The sequence below is a fragment of the Elephantulus edwardii genome, unplaced genomic scaffold, assembly GCF_000299155.1.
Source record: "Elephantulus edwardii isolate Elephantulus edwardi_28Jun2011 unplaced genomic scaffold, EleEdw1.0 scaffold00096, whole genome shotgun sequence".
In the NCBI taxonomy this organism is placed as follows: domain Eukaryota; kingdom Metazoa; phylum Chordata; class Mammalia; order Macroscelidea; family Macroscelididae; genus Elephantulus; species Elephantulus edwardii.
This window is the reverse complement of record NW_006399846.1, coordinates 9,049,991-9,068,398: the sequence shown is the minus strand read 5'-3', so window position 1 is coordinate 9,068,398 and position 18,408 is coordinate 9,049,991. Positions and strand designations below refer to the sequence as shown.

General features: G+C 42.8%; 1 protein-coding gene and 1 pseudogene across 1 annotated transcript in view; both read right to left on the bottom strand.

The window, feature by feature from the left end:
• CACNA2D4 (calcium channel, voltage-dependent, alpha 2/delta subunit 4) overlaps positions 1-18,408 on the bottom strand; it is a 146,747-nt gene that overhangs the window by 88,546 nt on the left and 39,793 nt on the right. The window contains exons 18-23 of the mRNA XM_006891375.1: positions 16,217-16,303; positions 15,460-15,531; positions 5,331-5,392; positions 4,155-4,222; positions 1,966-2,011; positions 1,784-1,881 (exon numbers count right to left, since the gene is read on the bottom strand). Coding sequence (XP_006891437.1) covers positions 1,784-1,881; positions 1,966-2,011; positions 4,155-4,222; positions 5,331-5,392; positions 15,460-15,531; positions 16,217-16,303 — 433 coding nt within the window. The remainder of the gene's footprint in view (positions 1-1,783; positions 1,882-1,965; positions 2,012-4,154; positions 4,223-5,330; positions 5,393-15,459; positions 15,532-16,216; positions 16,304-18,408) is intronic.
• LOC102860398 lies at positions 7,639-8,913 on the bottom strand (annotated as a pseudogene).

Below are 18,408 nucleotides of genomic sequence, written 5' to 3'. Positions count from 1 at the left end.
TCCTGTGGAATCTCAGGTAGAATTGACTGCCAACCTTTCCTTAGCACTAGAAGGTCTTTTGTCTGTTCCATAGATTTGAACTTGCCAGGCTCTTCCCTGCCTCAGAGCCTCCACACATGTCGTTCCTGATCTGTATACTCTTTTCTCCACTCTGTATGGATTTTTGTTGTTGTTGTTGTTATGTGCCGTCGAGTCGCTTGTGACTCATAGCGACCCTATGTACAACAGCCCTAAACTCCACTCTGTCCTGTGCCAATCACACTGTTTCCGACACTCCCATCCCAATTATCCCAGTCACTGAATCAATCCACCTCATAGAGGGCCTTCCTCTCCTGCGCTGTCCGTCCACCCTACCAAGCATGATGTCCCTCTCCAAGGACCGGTCTCTCCTCACATGTCCAAAGTATTTTAGACGGAGCCCTCAGAATCCTTGCCTCCAAGGAGCCACCCGGTTTAACCCTTTCCAGGACAAATCTGTTTGTTTCCCTAGCAGTCCATGGTATTCTCAATACTCTTCTCCAACACCACAGCTCAAAGGCATCAATTCTCCTTCTATCCTCCTTGGTCATTGTCCAATTCTCTGATGCATAACAAGTGATTGCGAAGACCATGGCCTGTATCAGATGCACCTTAGTCTCCAGAGAGACACCATTGCTCTTCAGTACTTTGGAGAGGTCCCTAACAGCAGACTTTCCCATTGCAATGCGCCTTTTAATTTCCTGGCTGCTGGTGCCAAGACTGTTGACTATGGAGCCAAGCAGATAGCTTTTTTTTTTTTTGCCTTCAGCTTATGTGACAGTTTCCTATAGAACTGATCATCTTGGAACATATGTTAAGGAAGACTCCATTTCCCACCCTCATAGCCCCCTGTTATGGCACTTTTCACAATCTTTAATTATATTTACATAATTAAGCTTATTTGCTTAGTGTCTGTTTTCTCTACTAATTTATAAACTCCATGAGAGCAAGATCCTTGTCTGTATGAGTTCTCTCTATATCTTTAATGCCTAGCTTCAGACTTGGTATAAATATCTATAACACACACACACACACACACACACACACACACACACACACACACACACTATCAGGGCCTATTTGTTTGTAGAATGAATGAATGAACAAATGAATATTCTGTTGGACCAGTATCCTGCAGATGGTTTCACATGTTCCAAGTACATGTCCTTCTATATAACATGAGAGCCTCTTCCTTCTTCCAGCGAGAAGCAGGAAGGATGATGCTGAGGTGTGACTCCATGATTTCATCATTCGACTTAGTTTAGGGGAGTTTAGGGTTAGCCTAAGAATCAGAGTTTGAAAGCAATTACAGACCCATAGGCTTTAAGAGAACTGAACTTCTGCCGAGGTGAGGCCTCCAGGGTGCAGGGTGTGAGCCCTTTGTCTGGGGCCCACTGCTGCACAGTGACTGGGACAGACCTGTTGAGAAGCTTGGTGCCCTTACATGTGCGAGCTTTTCATCTGAGTCCTCACAGTGCTTTGTGGAGAGAGGTCTGAAAAGTTCTCATTCCTGACATGGCAATGTAATTGTCTCATCACAGCTCCATGAACACTTAGACACCATCTTGGCTCCATAGTAAAGCTGGCTCAGCTTTGTTTCTTTGGAAATTCCCTTGCTCTGAGTTTCAGGGATGAAACTCCAGTGTGGCTGTGGCAGAGCAGAGGGATTCCCACCAGGCAGCCTCCCCCTCCTATTAAGTTCTGAGCTTTAGGACTCCATTGGGGAAGTTCACCAGTTGGGCCTCAGTGGGCAGGTGGAACTCACACTCCAAATCTGGGTCTTCCCTTGTCAGGAAGCGGACCATGGCCTCCAGCTGGCTGAGTTTCCGGTGATCTGGGTCGATATCGGTGATGCAGTAGATCCTGGAACCCAAGACAGATAGTATTAGCTTCCAAAGGTCCTCAATCTCCCCTCTCATTCTCTACCCAGCATGAGTCCCTGCTTACCACTCACTGGCCAGGGTCAGGTCCGGGTGCAGCAGGTCATGAAGGCCTGAAAGGAGAGTCGGCACTCAGTACGACGTGCACCCATGCCAGCCGGTGCATCGTGCACTGTTGGCAACAGCTGCACTGTGAAGAGGCCTGGCTTTTTTTCTTTCCTTTGTCCAGGCACTGTCCTTAGATCAGTGTAAAGAAGCAGTCATGGATCATGAACTTGCCCATTTTACTTCCATTTCCTGAAATAACTGTCCCTCTTATGTCTCATGTCCAAATACTATCCTTCCTTCAAGGTTTAAACACAAAATCTTCAATAATCTACCTGGCCATAAGTCATCTCTTCCTCTTCCATCAAGTTATCATAGGCATGTCCTAATGCTTTCTTTAGACACCATGCCCTTGAGTTTTGTTGTTGTTAGGTGTCATCTAATTGACTACAACTCATAGCTATCCTAGGAACAACTGATCTTCTCTGTAAGGAGACCATGTCTAATTCTTCTCTCTCAGGAATTAATGCCTTTAAATCGGCGATTTCAGTCTCATTGACTTTATTGTACCTAACTGAGCGAAATGGTGGTTTAGAGATGAGCTGGAGATGGGCCGTGTCTGCTTCATGTCTACAAGCCTCATTGTCCAACACGGCTTCTGCACTGGCCATGTTCTCAGCACATGTTTGTTGACTGAATGAACAAATGCTCTATTGAATGCCTGTTGTTGTTGTTGTTGAGTGCCATCGAGTCGAGCACGACTCAGAGCAACCCTATGAAAAGACCTGAAGCCTTTCAATAACTATTGTCTCTCGGTGTTCATAGAGTTTCCAGAGGCCTCAGAGGCCTGATGTTTAGGAAGCAGATGCTTCTTAACTCCTGCTTCCATCTATTGAACGCCTACTCAAGCTCAATAATAAACAAGTGCTCAATCAAGACTTTGCTAAATTAAGGAATTGTGGAAAGTGAAGAGGATCAGCTATGAAGCCATTAAAAGGGTTATCAGACGGACATGTACACAAAATAACTAGACACAGAGTGAGGAACATTTCCTCAGTGCACTCAGCCAATCCCATGATCCCAAGCCCCTGACTTCTAGCTTGTCTCAAGATCCTTCTGTTCCTTGAATGATATGGCCTGGAAATACCTGGGTGGAGGAAGAAATGCCAGTGAGGATAGTCAGTGTAATGGAAACTAAAAATTCCTCTTGTTTGGGGGTCAGGGAAAGATGGGGAAGAATAATATCCCAGCAGTCATGGACACAGGAAAGAAAGGACAGATAGAGTAGTTACCTGGGAGAACAGAGCTGGCCGGCCACCTGACCTGGTCTGGATGGGGAAGAGCAAATCTGCCAAGGACAGATTCCCAGAAAACTGACATCAAAGCTGGGACATGAGGAGTGGATTAAAGTGAACTGGGATAAGGGACTGAAGGATGGAGAGGAGAGCATTCTGGGGGAGAGAAGAGCATATGGAAAGCCCTTAAAGCGGAGAGTATGGAGGGATGGTGAGTATTCAGAAAGCCATTAGAAGTCCTCAAGCAGTGACACAACTACATTAGGTATTACTAGAAAGATCACTCTGGCTAAAGCTTAGAGAAGAAAAAAGAGGTGGAAGGATCAGTTGGGAAGCTATCATGGTCGTCTGGGAGACAACGATGACTACAGTGGTAGCAGAAAGATGGAGAGGTGAGATGCATTCAAAGGATGTTATAGTGAGAATTGATGTAATGTGAACATTGAGTAGAATATTAACCAGATTTTACCAGGATTTCCTGATAGATACCTGACCTCTGGGTATAGGGTTTGTTCTCTCAAGTTCTCAGGCAGCCACAGTCAGAATCCTCTCCTGTCCTCTCTCCATCTCTAGTCATTCCTTTCAGGCTCATTTTCCACAAGCAATCTTACACTTCCTGGTCTCCCCTGTTTTTTTAATCTTTGCTTCTAGCTTTCTGATTACATTATTCAAAGCAACACAGTTCTTCGATTGCCCTCTATTTCAGCTCAGCAAATCTTTCCAGAATTGACTCTGCACTGTCAGCCTCTGTTGGTTGGTGCAGGACTGCCTGCCTGGCCCAGCATGGCTGGGCACTGGGACACAGGCAGCTGGTGCTCTGAGACCCCACTCTTCGCCCTGGGGGTTGGCCTTGCTAGGATCCTAGGAGATTTCATTCTTTTCTCTGAACTGACCAGCACAACCTGATCCGACCCACCTTCTTCCACTGATGTGTTTCCCAGAAGGATGTATTCTCCGTGGCCTTGGGACAGCACCACTCCCAAACTGTGGGTAGAGCAGAGACACATATGTATCTGCCACATGCAACAAGCCATCTTCCTGTCTGTTTCCTAGTCTCTGCCTCATCCTAGCTCTATGAGCTTTTACACCCTTGACACACAGCACACATTTCAGGCCCCTTTTGGCTCTGACTCACAGGCTGTCCCATCTAAAACTGAGGCAACATCTATAGTTTCACATTAGCTGTTCTTTTTGAGGATGATGCTGGAATTCTCTAGACCAAGAAGCATCTCAGTTAACCTTTTAACCAAGACATTTCCTGAATTTCACAGGAATCTCCTGGAATATAGAAAGCCCTCCATGTCTTGTAGGATGTTCCACAAATGAAAAATTCTTTTCCCATCTGGCAAATCGAATTATCCAATACTTGAATCTTCAAGTAAAGGATTATTTTCAACTTTACCTGAGCATTTAAATCACCTACTGAGTGTTATAAGATACAAGTGCTGGGTCCCACTCTCAGAAATTCCAACTGTATTGGTTTGGTTGAGGAATGCCTGGTCGCTGGTATTTTCACAAAATTCCCCAGGTATTCTGTTCTAGTGGTCAGTTAGGGGACCACATTTTTAGAGAGAAAGATAATTCAGAGACTATGTATTTCCTAATTTGTATAATGCTTAGAATGAAACTTCTATAGAATTTGAGGGAACAAAAATATTTTAAACCTGTACCTTTTATTTTGCAATAAGGCGTTTGCTTTAACTGGATTGTGCCATTTAATATTCACCTCAATCTCCTGGTTATTATCTCCTCATTTTACCGATTAGGAGCTCTCATGCACAGAGAGGTGAAGTAACTTAACTGAGGTCACACAGCCTGTAAGTAGTGCAGTTGGGAGTCAAACCCAAGCATTTTGACTCTACTGTCTGCACTCTTGAACTAGGCTACACTGGCAAAATACGTCTAGACTTGAAGTTTCTTAAATGCTGATCTATTACTACCATATCACAAACTAAGTATTACTGTTACCACCATATTGCCAACTAAATAGGACAAAATTCCATATCTCCCACACTAGAAAAATTCTACTCCAAGTTTCTGGCATTCCTGTTTCATACATCTGTCCTAGGCAAATAAAATGAGAGACTCTCACCTGAAAGGTGTGTCATTGATGTGTGTGAAGAAGTAATCATTGATCATGAAAAGGACTCGCTTCTGGAAAAACAAAAAAGAGCAAGGTACTTGCTGGAGAGACCAGTGTTTGACATCTGGACACCTACCTTGTCACCCAATCCCTGGGATCTTTCCTCACCTCTTGACCACTGTCCACCCTTCTCCCTCTGTGCTTCTCTGACCACCACTGATGCACTGTATCTGAAACATTTGAAGGCATAATTACCTTAAGGCCTTGCAAATTACAACTCTTTGGAACCTGGCCAGATTTAAGAACTGGGTCTAGATCCATGTTGTCTGCTATAGGATACTACTTTATAGTGACTTAGAGTCACTATAAGTGACTATTGAGCACTTGAAATGTGACTCAGAACAACTATGTAAAATGTTAAAGAGTTAATATAAATTTACATTTAGATAACCAAAGTGGCTAATGGCTGCCATTTTTTGGTGCAGTGTAGATGAAGGCAATGTCTCCAGGGTTCAGAGACTGTCAGTTGGTGCTAAAATTTCTAAAGCTCATCTTTGTACGATCCACCAAGGAAGAATGGGGCACTATTTCCTCATCCACTGTACCCCATCATAGGCCATGTCACCCTTTTACAACTTCTCCTTTAAATTTATACAAATTAGGGCATCATGGTGGCTAAGATCCTAGATGGGAATCCATGAGTGGTGCAAATGGTAAATGGCCTTGATAGCTAACTGTAGGGTTGGAGGTCTGTATCCATCCAGAGGCTTCTTGGAAGAAAGCTTTAGTGCTCTACTTCTGGTCTTGCCATCAACTGGAATCAACTCCATAGAGGTTCATTTTAAGAGCAAAGACTGGGTATAAATCCACTGTCGATTGAAATGTAGCTCTGAATCGTATAAATTGTGGGCTTTTGGGTAAGTTATTTAACTTTCTAAACTATTTGTTTTCACTTGTAAATCAGGATTAACAATAGTATCTGTGGCAAAATGTTACTGTGAAGTTGTGAGTGTGTTTTCAATCAGTGGCAGTGATCATAGGGAAAAGCATCCTTTGCTCTGGGCTCTGGGGTGCTCTGTGTGGGGTCCTGTCTGCATACACATCAATGTCATTGGGAAATTAAAGTTTTGTAGTTGGTTCAGGCACTGTTCTTACTCCCTTTCTGGGTTTTCTTTGTCCATTTTAGAGAAACTGGGTAAGATATAAGGAATACAGAGGGTAAGGAAAGAGGTAAGGGTTACTTTCTAGGAACCTGGCTTTAGAACAAACTGTTCCCTAGATGGCACAAAGAATTTGCACTTGGCAGTTAAGGTAAAAGTTGACAGTTTGAACTCACACAGAGAGTAACTCCATGGAAGTGAATTAGTTTAAGAAATGCTTTGTACAGGTTACAGCCAAGATTAAACTCTGTATCACATGGGGCTCCCACATGTCAGAATTGCCTAAGCAGCAATGGTTATGCATGTGTGTAGCACCTCACTGGTGATTTTCTGCCTCTGCTCCAATCAGACCCTGCCTCTCAGTTTTTTATCATAGAAGATATCAGAGATGTCTTGGTTTCAGGGGGAGGAATCAGGAGTGGCATCCACTTCCTAAATAATACGCCTCCGGAAACTCTATGAACTTTGACAAATGTTGATAGTTGTAGAGGGACTTCAGGCCTTTGTTTATAGGGTCGCTATGAGCCATTCTCAACTTGAAGGCAATCATCAACAACAACAGTAATCAGTCAGAGTAGTGACTGCCGTCAGAAGCTAGTGCTCCAAGGTAATGCCAGGTTGAGAGTCAGAACTAGAAATCATCTTAAGTATTACTGAAAAAAGTATCATTTTTTTCTGCACGAAAAAATGCACAGATGTTAAGTGTATTCATTTTGATAAATATATACGGAACTCTGCTAAGTCTGTAGGAAGCTGTGCTTTTACCCTAGAGGCAATACCTGATAGCTGGAATCCTCAAGGTGCTGAGAATGATGGGCAATCTCCTCCCACACAATTGAAAACCTGCTGAACTCTACTGTAGGGTCAGCTATGAGTTGGTTCTGACTTGATGGCAATGAGTTTCAAGGTTTTACAGGAGTTTCTGGTAGCATCCAGTCATGAAGAGCCCCAGAGGAATAGTGGGTTAGAGGTGGGTTTTGTTGGTAACTGAACTGCGTTGCTGCAACTCACCAGCCACCCTGAGGGTGGGGGAGGGAGGATGAGGCGGAACACCTCCCTAAAGACTTACAGCAGTGGCACTGACAGTTCTGTTCTGACTTACAGGGTTACCAGGAGTCAGATCAACTCAACAGCATGGTTTGAATCTTTCTGTGTAACTACCTGGCCACGAGGCTCTGGGCTTCCTGCAAATCCTGTCCCAAGAAGTTGGTGTCCATGGCATTCTAAGAGCTACGCTGTTGTTGGTAGCTTGTACTCAGAAGAGTATTAAAAGCAGAGCTGGTTATGCCAGATTCCTCAGCAGTCTGACGTGCAATTTCACTTGCTTAGCTCACTTGTACAACTTCCTGAAGCTGTACCTGTGAAATCTCAGGCCCAGGAAGTACTAGTTTGCATCTTTTTTTATTAAATTCAGAAACATCACTAGTTGGAAGAAGAGATAATGGTAAATCAGATTCTCTTTTTCAGATGTTGCTAGTCTTTTTCTCTCTCCCTTTCATTTTCAGACTTTTGACTCCTCATCAAGGTCTTGTGGCTGTAATTTCCTGAAATCTGCATCAAAAGCCTGGGAGTCTTTCCTAGAAGTATCATGAAATCCAAGATCAGGTTTTCCCCCCTCCCAAATGGGGTTTCGGCATTATAATCACCTCTTTTCTCTTGAATTTGCATGCCAGCTGCTTAAGGCTCTCTTCTCTTTTGGAGCGCGGCAAGAAGGCTTGCTTCTTCCAAGTGTTTCTCTCTTGCTTTCTTCTTGGCCTTCTTTCCCTGAATTAGCCAGGCAGGCTTTAACTTCAGAAAGCATTTCAAGTTCTTCTCATCCATAGCAACTGGGTCAGGTAGTGATGTTTTTGTTTTTAGAATTGGATCTATTTTTCCAGGTTTACGTTTTCATGGATCATCTGTTGTTTCTGCTTCATCTTCTCTTGGGGCTGCTTTATCCAGAAGAAATCTATAGTGTTCCAAGCACTGCACAGCTGTCCTTCCAAATATTGGGGCAACGGTCCACCACTGAATTGGCATCAATTTAGGCAAAAGCAAGAGTTTCCCTTCTTCATTGGCCCATTCGGTTTCTTAATGCTTGGATTCAATCATTCATACCATCTGGCTTTTCCTGTTTTGCTGATTTTCTGGGTAGCAGTGAAGCAATCCTGTTGTTGTGTGTCATCGAGTTGTAAACGACCCATAGCTGACCCTTCAGCAAGTTTTCAGAGGTAATAAGTGCAAGGGAGATTGCCCTTCTGTCTCCCTCGGAGTATCTGGCAGATTCAAACCACAAAACTTTGGGATTGCAGCGCAGCTTCTTACCTCTAGGCCACCGGGGCTCAGAAACAATCGTAGACTTGTTTATCCCTTCATAGTTCATTATTGCTGCTTCGAGGATGTCATTCTCAAGTGTTCCTCCACACGTTCCCCTTGATAATAATTCGAGGCATTTTAGGGGGTGAAGTGTCTCCGCCAACAGCTCAGTGGTGCTTCAACTAGTTCCAAAAGGACAGGTGACAAGTACCCAAACCCAATGAAGCGGCTTCCTCCAAGCGCAACTTTCCCTTCTGCTTTGAAGGACGTGCGCAGGCGCAGAGCAGTGTGCCGGGTGCCGGGTGTGAGTGGGAAAGCAGGCTAGAAGTCTCACGAGATTGTGGGTATCTTTAAGGTGAAAATTGTCTTGCTAAAGCTCCACCCTAAGGAGATGCACGGAAAACCTTCTGACTCCACTGGCCAGAGCCCTGCACGCTCCTCTAGGGTAGGTGGGTCGCTACAGACTGGAAAGAGTCTCCTTATGCACATGTTTCTTTGTTTGGTTTTTTCCATTCTCATTGTTGACACCTAGGAAGGGAGCTTCTAGGTCTTGTGTTAAATGTGTGTTTGTTGTTGTTATGTGCCAGTTGAGTCGCTTGCAACTCAGCGACCCTATCTATGTACAACAGCCCTAAACCCTGCTCTGCACTGTGACAATCTCACTGCCTCTGACACACCCATCCCGATTACCCCAGTCACTGAATCAATCTACCTCATAGAGAGTCTTTCCCTCCTCCGCCCTCCTAAGCAGCTGACAAATAATTTTCTAAAGTTATGTGAGTATTTTACTTTCCACCCTACGATGTATGAGAATTCCAATTTCTCTTCATCCTTGCGTTTGGTGTTGCCAGTCTTTTGAAGTTTAGTCATTGTTGAAGTTCCTGGGTGATGCATATAGTTAACGGTTTAGCTACTAATTAGAAAATGAGAGCTTTGAGTCCTTTCAGAGACACCTCTGAAAAAAGGCCTGCAGATTCGCATCTGAAAAATCGTCCCTTTAAAATACAATTTTACTCCGGTGCACATGGAGTCACCATGGACAGGGTCAGTGCCACAGCCACTGGGTACCTGTAATGTTATGTGCCGCTGTCGAGTTGTCTGTGACTCATAGCAACCCTGTGTACAACAGCCCTAAACCCTGCTCTATCTTGTGCCAATCTTATTGTCTCTGACACACCTACTCCCATTACCCTAGTCACTGATTCAATCCATCTCATGGGGGTTCTTCCTCTTCTGCACTGTCCCTCCAACCTCCCAAGCATGATGTCACTTTCCAGGGACTTATCCTGCCCTTCAACATGTCCAAAGTATGTCAGACGGAACTTCAGTATCCTTGCCTACAAGGAGCAGCCTGGTCTCAGCCTCTCTAGGATGAACCTGTTCATTTTCCCAGCAGTCCATGGTACATTCAATACTCTTCTCCAGCACCACAGTTCAAAGGCATCAATTCTCCTTCTATCCTCCCTAGTCATTGTCCAGCTCTCTCTGATGCATAGCAAATGATTGTAAAGACCATGGCCTGTATCAGGTGCACCTTAGTTTCTAGACTGACATCATTGCTCTTCAGTACTTTGGAGAGGTCTCTGACAGCAGACTTTCCCAAGGCAATATGTCTTTTAATTTTCTGGCTGCTGGTGCCAAGAGTGTTGATTGTGGAGCCAAGCAAACTAAAGCTGTTTACAACCTTAATCCCTTCACCGTCCATCACAATGCTGCCAGTTGGCCCACTGGTGAGTATCTTTGTTTTCTTTTTTTTTTTTTTATGGAACGCTTCACGAATTTGCGTGTCATCCTTGCGCAGGGGCCATGCTAATCTTCTCTGTATCGTTCCAATTTTAGTATATGTGCTGCCGAAGCGAGCACTATCTTTGTTTTCTTGATACTGAGCTTCATCCATATTGACCTTCTGCAGCAAGTGCTTCAGGTCCTCCCCAGTTTCTGCAAGTAGGATTGTGTCATCTGCATAACACAGATTGGTGAGGAACCTTCCTCCAATTCTGATGCCACATTTCTCTTAGAGCCCAGCCTCCCGAATAATCCATTCTGAATATAGATTGAAAAGGTATGGAGATAGGACACATCCCAGGTGTACACCCTTCCCAATTTTGAACCATCTTCCTTGCTCTTTTCTGATGACTGCCTCCTGGTATAGGTTTCGCATAAGCATGATCAAGTGTTCTGGGATAGTAAGGAGCAAATCTGGTGATTATAAATGTCAGTCATTGCAAAGGCTGTGAAATGTAATCTCTTGGTGAGTTTTCATTCATGTATCCTGATGATTAGTTCTGTTTAGGATCTTTTCATGCACATCCTGTTTATGTTTTTGGTGGACATCCTGTATATATCTTCCTTTGTGAAGTGTCTATTCAAGTACTTTGCCCATTGGATTGTTAGACTTTTGCTATTAATGTATACATATTCTTTGTAGCTCCTTGGTATTTGTCTTGTTTCTGGGTATTCTTCCTCATTTCCAGATAAGGCAGTCCACAGTCTGTTCTCTGGTACTTCAAGATGATAAAACTGTGACTTTCTGCTTGAATTTACCTGCTCTATTCCAAATGGGCTTGGAAGAGCCAGTGGGATAAAAACCCCCACCTGAAAACAACAATTTAAATGTATCTCTCATTCAAGATGATTCACTTGATTCAGACTCCTCCTGTCCTGAATCATGAGAAAATAGTATTCTGTTTGTTAAAATTATCTGCTTGTGGTATTCCTGTTAGAGCAGTCCTAGGTAACTAAGACAATCATACAGAAAGGCCTAATGTATCAATCTTCTAACATCATATCCATGTGGAGTTTGCAGTTTGTCTCCTGGATGACACTAGACAAGTTTTTCGTACCTATTTTATAGGGTTGTGAATGCTAAAGGGGCAAATGTTTTTAGAATGCTTAACCCAGTTTCTAATAAATATCAGCTGCTAGTAGTAAAAAGGGCAGTGGTGGTTCAGTGGGAGAATTCTCACCTGCTGTGTGGAGACTTGGGTTCAATTTCCAGTCAGTGTACTCATACGTAGTCATCTCCCATGTGCCAGTGGTTGGTTGAGCATTGCTCTGATGCTGAACAGATGCTCAGCAGAGCTTTCAGCGGAAAGGGAACTAAGAAGAGGTACCTAGTGATATACTAGTTATAAATCAGTCTGTGAAAAGCCTACCGAACCCCATGGTTTGATCTATAGCTGCTCATGGAGATGGTGTAGAATTTAGCAGAGTATCACTGTCTTGTGCATAGGGTTGCTTCTGCCAAAGTTGCATTTATGGCAGTTAAGAACAGGAATTTTACCTGAAGATGGTAAATATTCATTAAAATTAATAAAATAAAATTTAAAAAAAGAACAGGAATTTTAGTAGTAAAGTATGACCACCTGTACGCTATGAAATACCCACCATGGTCATGGCGATGAGCATCATTGTCACTGCTTTATGTTTAAACAAGCACAGTTCTAGAAGACTTTTCTGAATTGTAACTATATTACCTGAGTGGTTTTATCGGCACCAATGAACACATTTTAAAGGGATAAACAGAGGTTTTAGGGGTATTTCCGGCTGTCCTGGCTCTGCTTAGGATTCTGCTTTGAGACATTTGAAGGCAGCACGAGGCCACAGAAGAATGGAAGAAAAGGATGAAAGACAGACTATACTCACTTTATAAATTGGTCCGTAAGAGAATGACTGTGTTGTGATTGTTTGTTGGTGTTGAGTGGATTCTGACTCCTAGTAGCTCCATGTGTGCAAAGTCAGATCACACTCAGGTCACTAGGACTGTCTACTGAGGTGCTTCTGGGATGGGTCCACATAGTCATCCTTTCAGCTCACTGTCGAGCACTTGACTATTTGCACCATTCAGACATACTATGTTGTGTTTTGATGCCATGAAGTTGACTTTGACTCATAGCAGCCTCCATGTGAGAGTAGATAGACCCCCATAGGGTTTCCTAGGCCGTAATCATTGCAGAGCAAATGGCATCATCTTTCCCCTGGGGTGTTGCTGGGTGCAAACTGCCAACCTTTTGGTTAACAGTTTTAGTAGTCATTGCACCACCTGAGTGCCAGTTCTAGCGGCAGGCTTTGTCTCTACTCTCTCTGGGGGTAGGTCTTTGTCTCACTTTCTGTGGGCCTGGCATTCCTTGGAGATCTCCATGTGTCCTGGCATCAGTTTTCCCTTGCAGCCTATGAATCCCAGGCCCAAAGAACATGCTCTATTCCTCATTCTTCTTTCTTGGTAGTAGTAGGTCCCTCTGACCTCTGCTCATTTGTTTAATCTCTTGTATCTCAAAAGAGGTTGACTCAAGATATGACCTGATCCTATAGATTAAATCCTGTCTCATTAGCATAACTGCCACTGGCCCTGGCTCATTAACTTCATTGTGGTTAGGATTTAGAATACATAGGATAACTGTAGCAGCACATAAAACGGATGATGATTATATAACACTGGAAACCATTGCCAACTGGAATTGCCACTGGAAATCAGGTTGGCCCATATTTTGAGGGAAGGGAAAGAATAGAATTCTCTCCGTGGCCCTGGCCCTGATGAGTTCTAAATCCATTCTCCAACCTCAAAGATGACCCAAGAGTTTCTTTAGAATAGCACTTCTTTTCTATCTTTAGAATTCATTGTTTCCATCTACTCCATGGTGGCTTAGTGATAAGGAGCTGCACTGCCAACCCAAAGGCACATGGTTCAAATCTACTAGCTGCTCCACAGAAGAAAAGTAGAAAAGCTCCTTCCATGTGTTTTACTACCTCTGAAAACCTACTGGAGTGTCAGCGGTGGGTCAGTTCCAACTCAACAGTACACAACAACAGCCCTCTTGGCCAGAAGTTGATGAACCTACATGGCATATAGGACATTTTGCTGACATGAAGGCCACTACAGTGACATCTAGCCTCTCACTATTCTGAGTCTACTCTTCCCCAGTATTCTACAATTTGTTCCTTACTAAATTCTCTGTGTCTCCCACATGCCTTCTCTTTCCCACAGAGATGACAGACAAGACCATTGTTTCTTTGCCAATCTATGCCAGCCCTCTTCTTTTGGTACAATTCCTTACCACTAAGCTGGCAGAGCTCCCTAGTACACTTATGACCCCAAAACCAACCTATTGCCACCTAGTCAGTTCTGACTCAGCAACTCTCTATTGGATTCCTGAGACTGTAAATCTTTACAGAGAAGATGACTCTTTTTTTTTCATGGAGCAACTGGTAGATTCTGTCTGTTCACCTTCTGGTTAGCAACCTGACAGGTTATGAATTATACCACCCAGACACCTTAGATATGCTACAGCCATATTCATAGATCTGTCTTTAAGTTGCCATATGCCATGTGCATAGTACATTTTCCACTGTAACATGAAAGCAAGGCTGAATTGGCTGAGAGTGGCCTGAGCAAGTAAGCAGGTATCTGGTTGGGGTGAGATTGGGTGCTTGCAAGGATTTTTTTTTTTTTAAATCAGAAATAGTATTAGAACATTTTTTGGATCAGGAGATGTGATACACCTTTACAGCCTAACATCACTGATGTTGGCCCTTCTTACAAAAGAGCCGAGCAGATGTCATATAACTCATTAGGACATCATCAGATGTCACAGATTCTGGCCCCAGTGAAAATAAGTTTGTGGGTCTGAAAGGGGTGCAAGATACTGTTTTCTCTTCCTAATGCTTTCTTGTTTGGCTTCTATGGAGGTCTATGTTTGTGGAAGAACTTGAGTCTAATTGTTGCAGACAGATGCCTGTGTGCTTTCAGCTGAGGCAGATGGGCAACAGGAGGAGGAGGTGGGGGTGGCTGTGAGGGAGGAGGTGACATTTTTAAATATGTCAAGGGACAATGACAATTCCATAGATACATTAGAACCTTTTAAGTGAGAAGATAGAGTGATCTTTAAAACTGGATTCAGTGGGGATCTGAAATGATGGGGTAGTAGTGGGCATAGATCAGTGGTGATTGGTTTTATGAGACACAATGTAAAAAAATATATATACAAGGAGGGTTTGTTTAGACATTGTAATAAGTCAGTTGCATCAATTAATGGCAAATATTGCCACTTACTGATTGTCTGAAAAAAAAATGAGATTTGTAAATTTCAGTAAAATAAAATCTAATAAAAATGACATCCAAGTCTTTAAAGGTAGTCATATCAATGAGGGTGTTGATTCCTGATTATCTGTATGTACAGTAGATAAAAATCAGTTTTAGAGAATAATATTTTAATCATCTTCCCATGTGACATTTGCAGACTAAAAGAGCTGCACACCATTTGCAAAATTAAAGTCCACTTCCCTCTTTAAATCATAAACAATAAGATGCCCAAATGACAGGCAGCAGAGGAGCCATTGGAATGAAGTGGTTAAGCACGAAGTCATCAACCAAAAGGTCAATAGTTTGAACCCACCAATCATTCTGCAGGATAAGCATTCCATGAAGATTTCCAGCCTTAAAATACTTTGTCCTGTGGGGTCACTATGAATTGGAATTGACTTGATGATAGTGGGTTTGGAGAAAGAAAGAAAGAATAGTGTGTCTCCTTTGTGAGATGTTTCTGAAGCATACTCTTTAATCAAATCCTCCAGTCTCCCTAAATTCTAATTCAATCAAGTCAAAGTTCCTTGCACCATCCGAACTTCTATTAAATGAAAGACTGCCTTCCTATGATTAGACCCAGGCTCTCTCCCTGTTACCTTACCCCTTTGTCCAGTGGCACCTTCACTTCCATAGACAGAGAACCAGTTTCTCCATTGATCATGGCTGTTCTCAGCTTAAGGAGGAAGGACAAGGGTATTAGTTCTTCACTTTATATTGGAGGGTGGAAGGTATTGAGCTTTATCCACTTCCTAAACAACAAGCCTCAGGAAACTCTATGAATTTTGATAAATGTTGATAGTTATAGGCTTCAGGCCTTTTGTTCATAGGGTTGCTATGAGTTGTGCTCAACTCGAAGGTAATCAACAACAGCAATAATATTAGAGGTGGTCTCTAGAACACTTGGTTTTTCTCTTTTCCCTCTTCCCTTTTTATATCTGAGCAAAATGACACTGTAGGTTCTGTTTGGCTTATGATTTTGAGCATTCACCAATTTAGTGCTCCAAAGTGGACTAGTACACTGTGTATAATGTCATATTGCTGAAAAACAATTCCCTCGAGGATGAGGTACTGAGACCAAAAGTCAGGCTAAAACATTCCTGAAACTCAATCTCTATAGCGTATAGCCAATACATCTTTCATCTTTAGTAACACTTGTGATTAAGGAATTACATTTTCATAAGCTTAAATGATTCTTCATGGTAGGGACTGCTGCTGTGTTGGAGCAAGAAGAGCCCTGGGACTTTGTATTGTTTGAGCAAAGCAGACAGTATGACTTCAAAGCTTAGATGCCATGTGGCTGACTCTTTTATTGGAACAAGTGCTAAACTAGCTTCCCCTTCCCATGTTTGCCCACTCACCATTTCAGCTTGGTCTTCCCATTCCACTTCAGAGAGATCCACACTGTTGTAGTTTGGTTTGGGCTTCAGTTTCTTCCCCTCTCTGTACTAGAGTGAGCAGGTCAGGGAGATAAACACAAGGTTAGCACAAAGCCCTCCTCACTCATTATGATTTATTTCTAAAGCCTTATAAAAAGCAAAGCATCTCAGTGATTTCTTAAGGTTATCTGGGCCAGCCTCCCATCCAAGGCAGAGCTTCCCTTGCCAACGATGGTGACAGATGGTCTCAGGCCTTTTAGTGATGAGAAACTCCCTATTTTGTGAGACATCTTGTCATAGTTTTTAGACAGCTCTAATTGCTGGAACACTTTTCCCCATACAGAGTTGAAATCTGCCTCCCTTTTACTTTTACCCATTGATCTTGGTTTTTCTGCTCAGAATTTGTTCTGCCTGACAACCCTGGGTATTTCCAAGGTACTTGTCACTCCTAAGACTGCACTTCTCCAGACTGTATTCAATTTGCAAATGTTTCAATGTCTTCTGAATGTGTTCCACTTTGTCAATGTCACCTCTATCATGTACTCAAGACAAAAATCAATATTCCAAAAAAAGTATGACCAGTGTAGTGTGAGATGTGACAACTCCAGACTAAGAGCACACAGCTATGAATGCTACCTGTGATTCTGCTTAACTTCTCAGGGAACTACACTGCTCTGTTGGTTCAAATGGAATTTTCATTTAATTAAATTCCTTTAATCTTTCTCACAGGGTATACTGTTGGACTCTCCATTCTGTTATTTGAGTACTGAGTATTTGGGTGGAACATTCCATGCATCCCTAATGTATTTTATCTTATTAGTTTCAGCCCATTGTTTTAGAAGAATACATTGTAAATACTAAATGTCTCACTTAATGCATTTGCCATACCTTCCAGTCTGTTGCATCTGCTGTATTTTCATCTTGTTGATAGAATTGTTGAATGGAACAGAGCCAAGAACACATACTGCAGTGCCTGATAGAGACCTTCCTCCAGCTTGACATACAGTCATTAGTGTTCTTTGAATGTTATTATTTTCTGGTTCTGACTGTTCAATTTTCTTATCCCTTTACTCATCTGTTTCTATCATCACTCACCATCGTTTGCTTTCTCATGTGCTAGGATGCATAATATCACATTATATGCCATAAAGTCTGCTGCATTTCCATGTTGGTAACTCTATTTCAAAAGGGTAACCATTGCCCCCCAACCTTTATAATACTATCTTTGCATCTATTTCAACTCATGGTGGCCCTCCATCAGAGCTCTGCGGCTGTAACTCCTTATAAGAGGAGACTGACTGCCCATATTTCTTCCATAAAGTGGCTAGTCAATGTGAATTGCTGATTTTTTTTTTTTTATCCAACTGTGGTGTTAGTCAAAAAGTTGGTTTTTTTAGCCATTAGTTAGCTCCCTCTTGTCTCCAGCCAACTTAACTGCAAACACATGGTCTTGCAAATCATCAAAACCCGTGAGACTAGGATAAGAAAAAGAGTGCTTGCCACGCTGGACAAGTCTTCAGGGAGCAAGACCCTGTTGAGAGTGAGACTCTGGTGGTGGAGAGGCTGTGGCAAGGTATAAGCAGAGGAGCCTTGAAATAAAGGCCATAGTTAAAGGTTTTTACTGGTTTTTTTTTTTTTTTTTGGCTGGATGCTTGATGGAGAAGCTGGCTTATAACTGCTCTGAGGCAAACCTTGCTGGATAATTTGTATTTCATTGCTGAACTGAAACCATACCCTTGACTAATTGAGGAGTTAAACCTTGGAACTTAGGCTAAAATGTACACTTTTTTGGGGTAATATTCCCTGCCTCCCCTATTCTCCCACTTACTCCCCTAATAAACACCATTCTCAGTACCACAACTGTGAGTTAGTGAGACAACAATGAATAAACAAACCTCTTGCTGTTGGTGTGACTGTAGAGGGACCATGAGGCTGACCTATGGGCTTTCTGCTCTGGGGCAGTGAGAGGCTGTGCTATTCTTACACCCTGTGCCTTTTCAGAGAGGTGCTTACCTGCATTTCCTATGTCCTCATTTTCATGTCTTTAGATGCTGACATATAATGCACTCTAGTATAACTTATTACAAGATAAGCCAAGAATTAATCAGAGTGTGTTGTGTGTTATGCTGCATGGGCAGTTCAAATCCACCAGCTGTTCCTCAGGACAAAGATGG